Raw genomic sequence first — 15,055 nt, 5'->3', positions numbered from 1 at the left:
CAGCAAATGGCTAGTTTTAGTATAAAGGAATGCTCTAGCACCTATTAAGGGCCAGAGCCCAAAAGGGGAAATTGCAGTAGTATGATATTACAGTCAATATGACATTGTATAACAGCAGGGCTTACACAGTTCTCTACATTTTAAATGACACCTGGTAAGTCAGTGTTGTCCCTGCTTTTAATAGACTCCTTTATGTAAGTACAGTATCTGTTTTAAGCTGAGGTATTTGACGTTCTAGAGTACAAATGGTCTATCTATAGTGTGATAGATGTTTTAAGCTGAGGTATTTGACGTTCTGGAGTACAAATCGTCAAATAGTCTATCTATAGTGTGATATATTGAACTCTACATTACACCATGTGTTAAAGAAATATATTGTGTTTATTGATGTACAGTTATCTATCTATCTGTTTGTAGTTGTTTGTTTTTACCGTTAATTTGTTAATTAATTAAATCTTGTTAGTTTTACCGTTTGTTAAGCATTTTAATTGTGCTACTTGCATGTTATCAAATGAAATAACGTGTCTCTGACATAGCTATTTAGTTTAGTTGTGTATATGTATATTCTCATATACATAAAAGTGCCATTCGTCCAAATTGACATATATTTTAGCAATTTGTCATGTAATAAGTCCACGTGAACATGCTAAACGATTCGTTTTGTGCAACTCTTCCGCAACAATGACTATCACAATATGGCGGCGTCGTTGACGCACTTTGTGCAGTCAATGCCTTGTCTACGCACTGCTGCTCCGTACTTTTGTGTATCGCGCCATGACCGTGTCAGGAAGAAGCTAAGTCCAATCGACTGCTTGCGTTAATCGATGAAATATGGCAGCTGTGGTTAATATCAGACCGCCGTCCGACAGCAATCCCGCTACACCAGTTGCACAGTCGATGAAGGTGACTTTTAACTCATAATATCATTTTTCCACAGTTGGTAGCCGAATGCCTGTCTGAAAGCTAAGTGACCGAGTCGCGGCCGCGACGGTCCCATGTACTTAGTAACGGTAGCGTCTTTCTTTTGTATTTATGTTTTGTGGACACCAGGAGACCGCTTTGTGTTTCTGATACGCTTTTTAAAATAAAACGTATACTCACATCTTCGACTCTCTGTCCATCTGTACATTCTAAATTGCGCACGGTTTCAATAGAAACAACTGTATTTATCGTTTTCCTGTGAATCGTGTTGGTTACGCCTGATTATTTTTAACAATATCATCTTATCAACAAACCATTTGCTGTTAAATCAGAATAAAAATTAAATTAAATTAAAAGTTAGACGTTAAAGTGCCTCATAACAAGTTTGTTTTACGTTCTAGAGAAAATGGGACACTTGCGCCATGCATATTGAATGTAAGATAGTGCTGGCTTGTAGCTTATTTTAAATATATTTAAAACCCATTTCGCCATCACACCTCCTCAAATATAAGTATTTGGGGGAGGTATTTGCTTGTTTATATATACATAAATGTTTAATAACCTAGAAATAATCAGCACCACATTAAACACTAAGAACTTTATGCTGCTAAACTTGGGCCGTGAGGGCTGCACTTCAACAGATTTTGTGTAACAGATTTTCTTTCGGGTTGATTAACAGTAACAATACATATTCAAGAAAACATTGCCTGTGGAGGCTTTGTGGGACAGGAATTCATCCCCTTACACACGAATTTGCTGTTACTGTTTGTTTTGTTTTTATCAAACAGGAAACAAATATACAGAGTTTATGTAAAGAAAATCTCGAGTACCACATGCAAAGCTTAATGACATTGCGAAGCTGATTACTAATAAATGCTAATAATTCTTGTGTTAATATTTCCTAGTGGAAAGACTTCTTTTTGGATATTTTTTTCTTTTATGCAAATAAAATGTGCCAAAATGTTGATTTTTTTTTTTTTTAGTTTTAATTTATCATTTATTTGCAGGGTGATGTTACAGAAGAAGAGTCCAACGATGGAAGCCAGCCTCCCAAACGACAGAGAATGGGTTCAGGTGACAGCTCTCGAAGTTGTGATACTTCAAGCCAAGATCTTGGGTTAGTGAACTTTTTTACTGTACGCCAAACATAGACTTTTCTGAAATAGTTTAAATGATCTACGCTAAAGTTTTTTTTAAAATACATTTAAAATGTTGCTTTTTTTCGTAATTTACCTAAATATTTTAATTGATCATTTACTATGAAACATTGCTGAGTTTACATTGGCTTTATCTGGCCTTATTATATAGTACTGCTATAGTAGTGCTTCTTCAGCTGAAGAACCCTTTTGGATGAGAGGTGAAATGTCTTCGAGAAACCTATTCCGTCCAGTTGCCCTCGAGGTGTCTATTTTTGGATAAGCTGACCTGGATGACTGAGAACCTACTACCTACCATACTGAAAAATAATGTTTACTTTAAAAATATTTACTTACTTACTTCAATTAATACTGCATTGTATTCTCATCATCATCACATCATCATGACAGGTGAGTTGGAAGAAAAGGAGAAGTCATTCGGTCAAGTTGCTCCCACAAAAATATTTTTTCCATCTCTTGAGATATTTGTCTTGTACCATTGTGAATAGAACAATATTTATTAGCTGTAACAACTGCAAAAACTTAATTTCTTATAATGAGTTATGATTTACTTGGATTAACAGTAGCAAGAAATTGAATGCACATGGTTAGCTATTGCTCATAAAAGCCCTGTTTGCCAAATGTAGACAGTTTTAAAACGTATGATTCTTTTTTTTTTTATTGTTTGTGATTGCAATAAAAGTGATTTTTTTTTTATGGTAACAATAATGTTTGCAAGTGATTCCAAACTTCCAAGTGGTAGTACATATAAAAAGAAAGTTCTATGTGCAGCAAATATGAACTTCTGTACTATATATTTTCTACTGCTACTGCTATATAATTTGTAAAATAAATATTTTTTCCTACAGAAACTTATAGGACCCCTATAGTTTTACATGTTTTTTTTTTTGCTTCTTTAATTTCAGACTGACATATTTCCCAGCAGAGAATCTGACAGAGTACAAGTGGCCAGCAGATGACACGGGAGAGTATTACATGCTGCAGGAGCAGGTCAGCGAATATTTGGGTGTCACTTCTTTCAAGCGAAAGTACCCAGGTAAATATTTTTGTTATACCCAATACTAACTACTCCTCTTGTAATAATACTGCAATGATAAAGTTGTCCCCCTGTTGTAGATATGGAGAGGAGAGATCTGTCCCACAAAGAGAAGCTTTATCTGCGAGAACAAAATGTTATCACAGAGACACAATGCACTCTGGGTAGGAATGAAACTCACTGTCTTTACGTTTGCGCCAAGATGTTGGTCCGAACTTTGTACTCAATTACTATCCACATTGGTTGATTGTTTGCAGGTTTAACAGCTCTGCGGAGTGACGAAGTGATCGATCTGATGATTAAAGAGTATCCCTCCAAACATTCTGAATACTCGGTCATCCTGCAGGAGAGAGAGCGACAGAGAATAGCCAAAGAGTATTCTGTAAGTCCGCATCGCCTTGTGTACAAGAAAGAAGTAATGCTTTGTTTAAAATGTTCCTTATGTCTGTCTTGTTTGTTTTTTTTGTTATGTCTTGCAGCAAATGCAGCAGCAGAATCATCAGAAAGTGGAGGCCAGTAAGGTTCCAGAGTACATCAAGAAGGCAGCGAAAAAAGCTGCAGAATTCAACATTAACTTTAATCGAGAGCGTATGGAAGAGAGGAGAGCCTACTTTGACCTCCAGACACATGTTAGTTCTACCTCAAATACAAAAATGTGTGATGTCGAAGGTAATAAAATGCATACATTTGAAAGCAATTGGGGACTTTTTTAAAAATAATTCTGTGTCTCTTCTTAGATTATCCAGGTGCCTCAGGGTCAGTACAAAGTGCTGACTCCAGAGCTGACCAGGACAGGGCCCTATCCAGTAGCACTTATACCAGGACAGTTCCAAGACTACTACAAGAGGTAATTACTAAATGTACTGCTTTGGCTGACAGGATATTACTAGAGTTAAATCATATCTATTTGAGGTACTATTTTATACACAAGCATGTAAATGTGAAGGCAAAAGTTCTTGTTTATATCACTGCTAACTCATGCTGTGGTTCTTACACGGTATTTAGACTTGGGTAAACTATACTTGTATCCTTTTACATTGGGAATATAGCCAGACATGTACACATACTGTATATGTAAGAGTGTCAGATGTTTGGCGAGAGTTGACAGCACATCACTGTCAACCTTGTCATTAAGACTAGTGTCCGGTTCAGAGCTGTTTTAATTAGTTCCTCGTCTTTAGTGTTACATAATTAACAAACATATGTGTGATATTGCATAAGGCAGAGGTACTACTTTTAACCAGGTCCTCTATTAAACGGTACAAGCTGAGATTAAAAATGGGTAGAGTTTTTTTTTTTTTTTTTATTGACATTTATCCTGGAACTTTCTGAGGCTAATTTGATGTCTTTCTGTTATGTACTTTTACAGATACTCTACTAATGAACTGCGATACCTACCGTTGAACACAGCTCTGTATGAGCCTCCACTGGATCCAGAGCTGCCTGCTTTGGATTCCGAGCCTGACTCTGATGATGCAGAGGATGGCAAAGATGAAAAAAAGAACAAGAACTCTTCTGTAAGGAATTAACCTTCTTGCCACTTCTTCTCGCCCCTGACGATAAAAAGTGTTCCTAATAACTCTCTTGCAACTACTTTCTAAGTAATGAAATATAATTTTAAACTTAACTGGCAAGCATTCATCCAAAGGTTAAACAAACCCTTACAGTAAATTGCCTTTCACTAAAACAAAACAAAACATTAACATTTCAAACATGTCAAAATTGTAACGAGAGCATCTGGGAAAAAAATAGCACAGTTAGCTTCTGCAGTTCTACTGTAATTATACTTAACACTATAGTTTTACTTGCCAACCTTAAAACTAGGGATAGCTCGTTCGGATACTCAGGGTCAGTCCGATATTGGTCAAAATTTCAGGATCAGTCATTGAAAAATAAATAACTATAGCCCCTTTGATCCGATACCTGAGCCCAGTTACTCAACTATTTTGTGTTACATGCCACAAACAGGCACACTGCCACCTCATGCCTGCAGCATAAAGTATCGGTAAGTCGTAATATCCTGTATCGGACGTAAGAATGTTGTATCGAAGCATCCCTACTTAAAACCACAGTGCTTCATATAGGGTATTATTTTATGGAACTAATAACTTTCATATGCACTAACATTGAAGACTACCTTGAATTAAATGTATTTCTTGTTGTTTGGGTTCCTGTAAAGGATAGTTCTTCAGGCAACACGTCAGACATGGAGAGCCAGGAGGGAGGATGTAGACAAGGCCCCAAGTCCACTACCAAAGACCGTACGTCTGCACCAGGCAAGGACAGCAGCCTTCGCAACTCATTGTCCCACAAAGCCACTCTAGGTTACAAGGTAGAGGACAAAACCACCTGAATTCTTCTTCAACAACAGCAGCAGCAGCACTTTTCTACTCCCTCCTCCCTCCTCCTCTACTTCTTACTACTCCCACCACTCCCCACTCCATAAACCTGTCAACCTACCATAGCTTTCTCCACTTTGACTTCTGCAGTGTGTGGCCAGCTCAGATGGTACATTGTGATATTTAAAGATATACACAACACCACCACATGCACTCGGGGGAACTTCTGTTTGTGGCACTTCTTTCTTTTTTTTTTTTTTGTACCAGACTGTGAGCAATAAGAACAATTTACAGGAACAGTTCACTTTTGTCTTTTAATTGCACTTTTCTTTTTTTTTTCTTCTTTTTTTTAACAAAAAGATTTAAAAAAATAACAGCTTTCCAATTTTAGATATCTCTTCAAAATACCCCTTGTCCAAATTGAGACAAGTTTGTGGATGTTTTGGCTGCTAATCTATTGCTTTCAAATGTTCTATACTTTTACGTAATCCGATATAGAACAGTCCAGTTTTATGGGTTTTTTTTTGTAGTTTTTGTTAACATCTATATCTGAAGCTAAAATGCACCACACCTTGTGATTATCTCGAAAAATACTTTGTTTAGCTCCAGTGTGATGAACTGCAATTTATGTTTACACTTGTGTAACTCAGACTTGAGGGCATGCTGAGCCGGACAAGTCATGCTTGGCAAGTCCCACTTAATTTCACATGCCTTTTTTTTTTTAAACACCAACTTTTGTAAGTAATGATTTGCAATCATTATCTTTATTTATTTAACTGACAAAATAGTATATGAAAGATGGATGTTATGGCTACAAGTATAATTTGTGTCATTTAAAGTTCTAGATGACGAGCCTTACATCGGTCATTTTTATTTTAACATAACACGGCAATTAATTCCAGCAGCTAGCTAACATTTTTGTCATCCCAGGTACATAGAGTTCACATGATACATTTTGGGATACATTTGTAATCAACAATAACTAAATGGTATTTAGGTGTTTGTAGGATGTGAAATACAAAAATGCCCCACTTGTGGAATCTGTAATTTGGTATGCTAATGGATGCTTAAATAGTGAATCATTGAGTTTCACAAATACTGCATTTTTCCTTTTGGCATTTAACCTTCATTAGAGCTGTTCACAGCATTTGTCATCTGGGTACAGCTGGATACCGTTTTTACTGCAGGGCAGGCAAGAATTACACTACTTCACAGCCACCTCCATATACTACGCTAATGGTTGCTTCTGATATTGTAACTTCCGTCCACAATGCTTTATTTACTTATATGTCTGGCGATTGGACAAACAATAAGCAGGATAATTCACAAATGCTATCCTAAAAAGTGTATTTTCAGTGACATTTCTAAATGAATGGTGTTTTTTTTTTAAAACAAAAAAAACATTCTACACTGAACCCACCAGGGGGGGCCCGCATCTCTGTTTGAGAAATACTGGCTTAACTCATAAGGATGTTTACTCTGGAGGAGAGTTCATGTCTTTTTAGGCAAGTTACTACCAGACTTGGTAACACAGTAGTTCTCTATCAATTGTTGGATTTTTTTTAAAAAAAAACATTGCTTATTTGTTGTTTGACATCTATTTCCTTCCTTTCAGACCTAAGTGTAGTGAAAAATATTTTTTTTGAATTTATTGACGTAACTTGTGATTTCCTAGGCTTAAGAGGTGGAACTGTTACACGTTGAGCGTATAGCTGGTATCAGAGATGATTGCATTCTAGTTCCATAGTGATATGAATGATTCTAAGTTCGAGCCCCAGAGGAACCGCTTATCCTCAATGGCGCCTCCCGTGGCAGGCTGCGTCAGTTGCAAATCCTTCTTCTTATTATTGTGTTAACCAGACTCATGCAACATGTTTCAGAAATGGAAAAGTCCAGACATGTGCATATGTTGTCCTTAGCCCTTCTCAAACTCACTAAAGGAGGTACAGAGGGAAGGGTATACATACCAGACATGGAGAACTAAATGAAGTCATTTGGCTCTGATTCTTCATTTAGTACCATTTGTTAGCAATGTTTGAGTGTAACTCGTGTTTGAGTTGATCTGGATTGGAAACAAAAAAAAAAAACGAGAACCGGAGGCCATGCATGTCGATCTTTGGTGATCATGCTCCATTTAAAAACAAATTATTGCTGCATATAGAGTACCTTGCGTTACATGTGTATCTGCAGACCATTAAGTGGGAGGTCCATCTGCATACTGTATATGCCGTGGTTCTCCATGAGTGTAGTGCATGGCTATGGATACAATGTTATTATATAAAAAACTCGATTTATTTGATTATTTATTAGGTGGACAGTGATTTTGAGAATGAATCAAGTTGAGGTATTAACAAGCAAGTAACGTGTCATCATTTTGTAAATTTGTTGATCTACTCAATTGTTAAATCCGTCACATGTGAGGAATTGGTTAAACAGTGTTTCCCAGACCGTAAATACCTTGATGTTCTTCTAAATACATTTTTCTTTCTTTTGCTGCTTTCTTAAGCAAAAACATGAACACACATCTTTATAAGTGATAATGGATCTAAAAAAAAGATATGAAGGATGAATTTTGTTCAAAGTTGACTTGACCAGTTAAAGGAAAATTGACTTACTTCACTCTGGATATTAATGTGAGTAGAGGTTAATTTGATTCTCAGCCTGTTTGTCATTATAAACTTGTTTTGTTTCTTACTTCAAGGAACTTCAAGGAGATTTGTTTTAGGTTATTTTGGGGGGGGGGGGGAGTACTTCTTTCCAATAATTCCATGAACACAAGGTTACATTTGTTTTCAAATAACATTTGTTTTGTGTCCCCATATAAAACTTTTTAATTTTCTTCTTTGAAAAGGTGTTTCCCTTTATCCAATAATATATATATATATATATGTCCATAGATACATTTTATTTAGGCGTTAAAACTCTAATCTTCATTGCTTACCATAGACTTTATAGCAGATGTTTTTATACATGATCTGTTGTTTGACTGTATGATATCATTAAAATTGTCCTGCAGATCTTTCCTTCCCATTACAAGTTATTATGTGTTCCACATTATTGGCTCTTTTTTAACCTAATATAAAAGAACAGCCATGTGGCTCATTGATGTAACTGGTAAGATTGAGCAAAGTTTGCTAGATTTTTTTGTTGTTGTTGTTGAAGCTTTAGATTTTGGGTCTCTTTATTATACAAATCAACTTTTACTATTAAGAAAAAAAAAGTGCTCTGCATTTACTCTAACAATATTGAAAACAACTATTTGTGTTTTCACAGAGTATGTAATAATTATGTGATTATCCATTTATCGGTCCTAAGTCAGAACACTGTTGTGTGAGGTGTTTACTTTCAGTTTTCGCATTTAGTTAATTATTGAAATGTGTGTCGTGTATAAAAAGTTGAAGAGACCCTGATTTGGCACATCTATCTCTCATAGTTTTCAGGGATTGATTTTTTTTTTTTTTTTTTTAGTGACAATTTGAATTGATTGGCTGTTGTTGTCGTCCATCTGCTTTGACCTTCCATGTGTTGTCAGATGCCAACAACTTTTCATGGGGGTTACTGTTAAACATAATAACGTTAAGCATCAACGATGCATTTAAAACTGAGAAAATAGTATGACAAAAAGTAGTAGTGTTAAATCATTTAACTTCTAAATGACGATTTGACTTGATGGTTTTTGTTAATGTGTGATGATTATAAAATGATTATCATCTTTAATCTGAATAGTCTTGTGTATCCATGGATTAATCATGATTAATTGTGATTAATCGTGGTGTTGATGGTTTTCTTGACATTGGGTTGCAGGAGGCCTTGGTCCTCAAGTCCTCAACAATATTGACCAGTCTACATTCTCTCAAATCCATTCGACAACTGTGTCACACAGCTTTTCGCTAGGTAGCCTTAATTAGGGCCGTTAGCTTGGTGAGGCTGGTCTCATGGCAGCCAGGCGTCCAACAGAAAGTCGAATGATGGGTTGAGATAGTATATGGTGCAGTTTGAACAAATGACTTGCGTATCAGCTGAATATGAGAGCAATGATAGGTGGATGGACGGTGGAATTATTGGACATTGGATATGTGAGCGTCGCTTTAAATTGAACATTTTGATCTCGTTAGCCATAATAATAACATTTTGTGTGAACTAAGATAAAAGACCATGTAAAAGCCATGCATAAAGGCTAAATCACTTTTTATCATTTTCTACGACATCTATTGGGGGAAAAAAAGTGTTTATTGCAGGAGAAGAGGCAGAAGTATGATGATAATATAAATAAATTATATCATTTGAAAAAGTTTGGTGGGCAAGATTAAAAAGATAAATGGGCTGCATCCGGCCCCCGGGCCTTAGTTTGCCCGTGTCTGGCTTAGGTAGAGGACACATACCAGCTTTCTCTATGTAAGTCAAGGGTGACACTGGCAGGAGAACAGGAATTTTCTAATATTGTGTATCACAATGAATTAGTCAAATCCACGCTTGCGACCATGCGACTTTAAAGTCAGCAAAGTAGCTGCAATTGTATTTGAAATCGTCATCCCGATAAGTTGAAGGTTAGCATATTGTTGCTTTTTTTTTTTTTTGTTTGTTTTTTATAAACCTGTCAATATAATTGAATGTGTATCCACATATAAAATATGTCAACTGTATACTGTTCTTTTTTGTAAAATCCAGAAACATTTTTGTCAGTTACTGCAGAATTTGATGTGTGACTGGTTTTTATAGAATTATTCTGCCATTACAGCCTAAGGTCATTCCCAATGCTGTTTGTGGCATTTGCCAGAAGGGTAAAGAGGCCAACAGGAAAGGCAAGCCCGAAGCTCTCATTCACTGTTCCCAATGTGACAACAGTGGTAAGTTCACATTCTTTATTTAAGAGGATACTTGACTTTATATCTTTTAATAATTATATAATTTTAGATAAGGCAGCTGTTGACTATACATGGTGTCCGCTCATATTTCTCCATCATTTTTATTAGGAATGTCCGATAATATCGGCCGACCGATATTGGCATGTTTTGTAATATCTGTAAGAATTGTTATTGGTTTTCCCTCCGATAATGAAACCCAATAAACCCAAAAATTAAGTGTTATCTCAGGATAGAGTTAGTATCGGACATCCCTAATATTTATCTTTTACCAAAGAGTAAGTGTTGTTGAGGATGGCCCTCTACTTTTACTTTAAAAAAAACTTTAAATGAAAAACGCTGCAAGAATTATATGTATACACTTGCCTAAACCTTATGCACTGTTTTGACTTACATTTGTACAGTTATCACTTTAACTCAAAGCCTCACTTTTGAAACAAAATGCATCTGTTTCTGAGAAATTTCGTAAAGTGCCTTGTTTACGATCCTTGTTTCCCCTCATTGTTTGTGTGAAATTGCTGTCTCTAACGTTGTTATTTTAGTTAAATAATAATTCAAAATAATTAAATAATAATTATTAAAATAATAATATTTTTAATTAATTGAATGGCATACTTTATACCATGTAATGCGGAGGGTCCCCAATCCCCGGGCCGGGGGGGGCCAGGCTGCTGTAGGACACAGTGAAAAAATACTAGTACTATAATAGTACTTCAGTTTTACTAATTTACTTCATTCCAAAAGAATCCAGTCATATCCCTTTACTTGTTTTTATAACTAGATAATCTGGCAATGTTTCAAAACAATAAGTCATTCAGACTCTGATACTGAACAGAATAAAGTCTAAAGTCTAAAAAAAATTTTTTTTTATTTTGAAAATATAGCGATATTACCAGCCTGCAGTAATGGCAGATACCGGTCAACCGGTCCTTGGTACAAAAAAAGTGTGGGGACCACTGATGTAGAGTATTTTTCTTTTTGCCTGAGTGTGTGTGTGTGTGTTCTTCATTTGTCAGTTTGTCCTCTTGGCTGTGTCTTTACCTCTGCTCTTAATGACTTCAGGTCATCCATCCTGCTTAGACATGAGTGCGGAACTGGTGAGTGTAATTCAGACCTACCGTTGGCAGTGTATGGATTGTAAGACCTGCACCGTGTGCCAGCAGCCACATCACGAGGACGAGATGATGTTCTGTGACAAGTGTGATCGAGGATATCACACATTCTGCGTGGGCGTGGACTCCATACCAACTGGTAAATATATACCACCAACTTGGATATGCAGGTTTAGCATGCACTCCACCAAAAGTACACAGACTGCCCTTACTAGCAAAAGAGTAACATACCCACAGGAAGAATTGACGTACTACCTCATGAGGACATTTTATAGTATTTTTTAATGGAATTTTTTGTCTGCTCAAAATTACACTTAACCTAATTTACTGTATATCCCACAATGCATTGGTTTTCTTCCACCAATTGATTCCAAATGAGGGCATGTTAGGCACTCCTGTAAATAACATTTTCGCTACATAACGCAGCATATACAACACTGCACAAAAAATGTCATCGATCCCCCAAATTTGAATAAATGTTTGTATTTTAAATTTAACAGTAGAAATGTAGAAAAGTATTTTAAATTTAACAGTAGAAATGTATTGTGCAGATTTGCTTGGGGCAATAATGTATAGTGGTCACGAATTAGCCCATAGACTGCACATAGCAAATGGGTAGTATTAAAATGAACTAATTATCTGCGATAATTAAATTGTGTTACGTTAGTGGAGGCTTCAGCCTCAAGTCACACTAAGCCAGTGATTCTCAAGCTTTTTTTTTTTTTTTTTGGTCATTTCCCATTTTGAACAAGCGGGGATTTTCCACTTACCCCCCATCGCCCCAACAAAAATCTTGACAAATAACATTTCAAATTTATTGAACCAACACCTAGTGATGTCATATTTTATAATGAATCAAAATCAGTAACATCAAATAGTTCCAAAAGAAAAAATGAAAGCGCACATTAGGTGCCATCATCATCATCACTTATACCTTGAAAATTTCCTCCCATTTGTTGCGTCCCATGTCATGTTTCCGTTTCTCACGGATTAGACAAACCTAATCTTTTTCCTGATGCTACAGCTTTTGGCATCAGTTCTTTTGTTGGCTAAATGAGCAACTCGTTTTTTTTTTATAATTGTAATACATCTTATTTTTCCCTTTTCCTCAGGGCTCTGGCTTTGTGAAGTGTGTGACAAAGATTCCATACCCAAGAAAAAGAGGGGAGCCAAAACACCTAAGAAGTACAAGTCTGCTCAGAAATGATTGACAACACCTTTGACTACTCCTGCACCAAAATCTAAGGGAAAAAAAACACACTGCTCTGATTTCAGTAAAGACCTATTATTGTGATTACTGTGACCACCTTAAGAATATACATTAAACTTCATGTGTTGAATATTTTGATCTTAAATTGCATTTACGTGAACATATTTGCATCAAGTCCAGGTTTTAATGTCTTTAATGTGTAATGGGGTTTGTTTTTTTTGTTTTTTTTTAGCAGTTGATAATAATAGTTATGAGTCATCTTTGGGATAATGTCACATGTAAACAAGATAGATCAATAGTTTTAGGTCTATCCCAAAATAGACCATGTCAGTTTTTGTAAATTAAGTGATAAAGAGCGGTGGATTAAACTGTAGTGAAGATATGTGGACGTTATATTTGACAACTGGCTGCTTTAGTGAAGCCAGTCTTGATGATGATTTGATGATTTTTAGTCACTGGGTTCTCAAATGCAAAATGAAAGATATGCTAAATGACCTTTTAGAAGACATCTTGAAATATTATGTTTTTGTCTGCATCTTGTTGACTGTCTCGGAGAAGAAAGTTACCTCAAATGAATGATTCAGCTTTCGAAAGATATGGCTCGACAAGTTTAGCAGTTAATTCATTTGTATTTGTATATTAATCCACTTATAATTTTCTGTTGTCCAGTAGGAGCTTGATTTTATGTAATGCCTGGAAACCGCCATACCTCGAGACTTCAAAGGACCAAATAAAATGTGTGTGTATTAGAATGGAATCAGATTAAAACGTATATGTACCATATCTCATAAATAATTGTGTCTGCTTGGATATCAACAAACTTTCAAAAATATTCTCTCTGCAGTATTTCAGGGGGGCACATTTACTCTCATTGCATCATGTTTTGGCCTTTGCTGATTTTGCGTAAGCACAAATGGCACAGAAGTTACCTTCAAAACAACGCAGACTCCATTTTCTAACAATCTCATTCTTAGTCTCTGACTGAACACTAGAGACTTGACTCAGACCTGGGACTTGTATCATCAGTAATGCCACTGCCAGTTGCAGTGCACTAGAGACTTGACTCAGACCTGGGACCAGTAAAATCTGTCCTTACACTATTATACTAGTGAACTCTGTGGTGCTCCTGCATTTAATGTGTAATGGGAAAACTTTTTTTTATAGTGTTTTTTTGTTTGTTTGTTTTTCATTTTATACTACTCAAACATTAAATTTTTTCTCATGTTACCTGGTTTTTAATGTTATTCCATATTTATATATTTGTTTGAGAATGAAATGACAAAGGCCAGTAAAAACCAGTCTGCTTGCAACATGGCAAAATGGCTGTGATTTTATTTTATTATTATTTGCATATGTCAAGTCCTTGACGTGTAATAACTGATTACTTGGAATTACAGAATGCAGTTGATTTTTTTTTTGTTTAAATAACTAATTAGTCAACTAATACTTTCAAATAACCTATTTTTGTCTTTTTGTAATGTTTTATTATTTACTGAATATGGTGTGCTTTGAGTAAAATATGTTTTTAAGGAGGCTGTCTGGGAATGTTTCATTTATTTACTCTCTCGTACTTGTTCTTATTCTATCTTGTTCTGAGTCGGACGTTAGCCTTCCAAGCATCGCAATTCTGTTCTGGAAACACAGAGAGACAAACAGGTATTAAAAGTTCCATTTACACCTACACTCTATGGAATCTACATGTGCCATTGTGCTGTAACAAAAAATGTTACTGAAAGTATTTACAATAATCACATTGTTGTAAGATGACATATCTATACCAATCCTGTGAATAACTATGGCAGTGTGAACATATCTATATCAATGTCAGTGGTTATAGCCTCCATTATTACATCCGAGGTACTCCACTCCATGACCTTGCAAGATATCATAAAGGGTCAGTCTGTACAATGTCTTTATAACTTTTAAGAAGGGGTCCCTGACCTCTAAAGGATCTGCAGAGATGTCATGAGAGTTTGTATAGATATATATGTAACACTCATTTAGTTTAGTAATAACAATAGTATAATAAAAATATTATTATTATATCTATCTATCTATCTATCTAGAAAGGGGTCGCTGATCCAACTCATCTCGGTGTTCTTGGTCTTAAAAACGTTGTAGTACACTGTCGCTGTAATTTAATGTTGCATTTTAGACAAATACATACCAGAGAAGTAAATGTGTAAATTTCTGAACTGTATAAAATGACAAAGACCTTGCTGATCAACACAATTAATCATTATGTCTTTCAAGCAGAGTCCTGGGTTTGATTCCCAGAAGGACCACATACTTGGTGCCTCCAATCATTCTCCCCAGTGTGTGATCAATAAAGTTCAAATTATATAACAATATTATTATTAATAATAATACCAATAATATTATAATAATTTTATAATAATAATAATAATTATTATTATT

At 35.6% G+C, this 15,055-nt stretch overlaps 1 protein-coding gene and 1 long non-coding RNA gene across 2 annotated transcripts; one reads left to right on the top strand and one right to left on the bottom strand.

The window, feature by feature from the left end:
* The first annotated feature begins 690 nt into the window (after positions 1-690).
* On the top strand, positions 691-13,429 carry phf10 (PHD finger protein 10). The gene is made up of 12 exons (XM_008309879.3): positions 691-903; positions 1,929-2,038; positions 2,984-3,114; positions 3,195-3,278; positions 3,372-3,496; positions 3,594-3,743; positions 3,852-3,961; positions 4,484-4,631; positions 5,294-5,446; positions 10,192-10,300; positions 11,378-11,566; positions 12,540-13,429. Exons 1-12 carry the CDS (start codon positions 832-834, stop codon positions 12,632-12,634), a joined length of 1,476 nt encoding a protein of 491 aa, XP_008308101.1. The 5' UTR covers positions 691-831; the 3' UTR covers positions 12,635-13,429.
* On the bottom strand, positions 12,859-14,189 carry LOC112487037 (uncharacterized). Its single transcript, XR_003049744.1, has 2 exons — positions 13,708-14,189; positions 12,859-13,644 (listed from the first exon to the last, which is right to left on the bottom strand). It is a non-coding gene; the product is annotated as an uncharacterized LOC112487037 (long non-coding RNA).
* Positions 14,190-15,055: the final 866 nt, after the last annotated feature.

Source organism: Cynoglossus semilaevis, chromosome 5 (assembly GCF_000523025.1).
Source record: "Cynoglossus semilaevis isolate Cse_v1.0 chromosome 5, Cse_v1.0, whole genome shotgun sequence".
Taxonomy (NCBI): Eukaryota; Metazoa; Chordata; class Actinopteri; order Pleuronectiformes; family Cynoglossidae; genus Cynoglossus; species Cynoglossus semilaevis.
The sequence above is the reverse complement of the archived record's forward strand: the minus strand, read 5'-3'. Positions and strand labels throughout refer to the sequence as shown.

Excerpts from the sequence above, each read along its gene's own strand:
- phf10 (XM_008309879.3), top strand. The coding sequence starts at position 832 with ATGGCAGCTGTGGTTAATATCAGACCGCCGTCCGACAGCAATCCCGCT. Across the intron at positions 904-1,928 it reads CAGTTGCACAGTCGATGAAG|GGTGATGTTACAGAAGAAGA; the intron begins GTGACTTTTAAC and ends ATTTATTTGCAG. Across the intron at positions 2,039-2,983 it reads ACTTCAAGCCAAGATCTTGG|ACTGACATATTTCCCAGCAG; the intron begins GTTAGTGAACTT and ends CTTTAATTTCAG.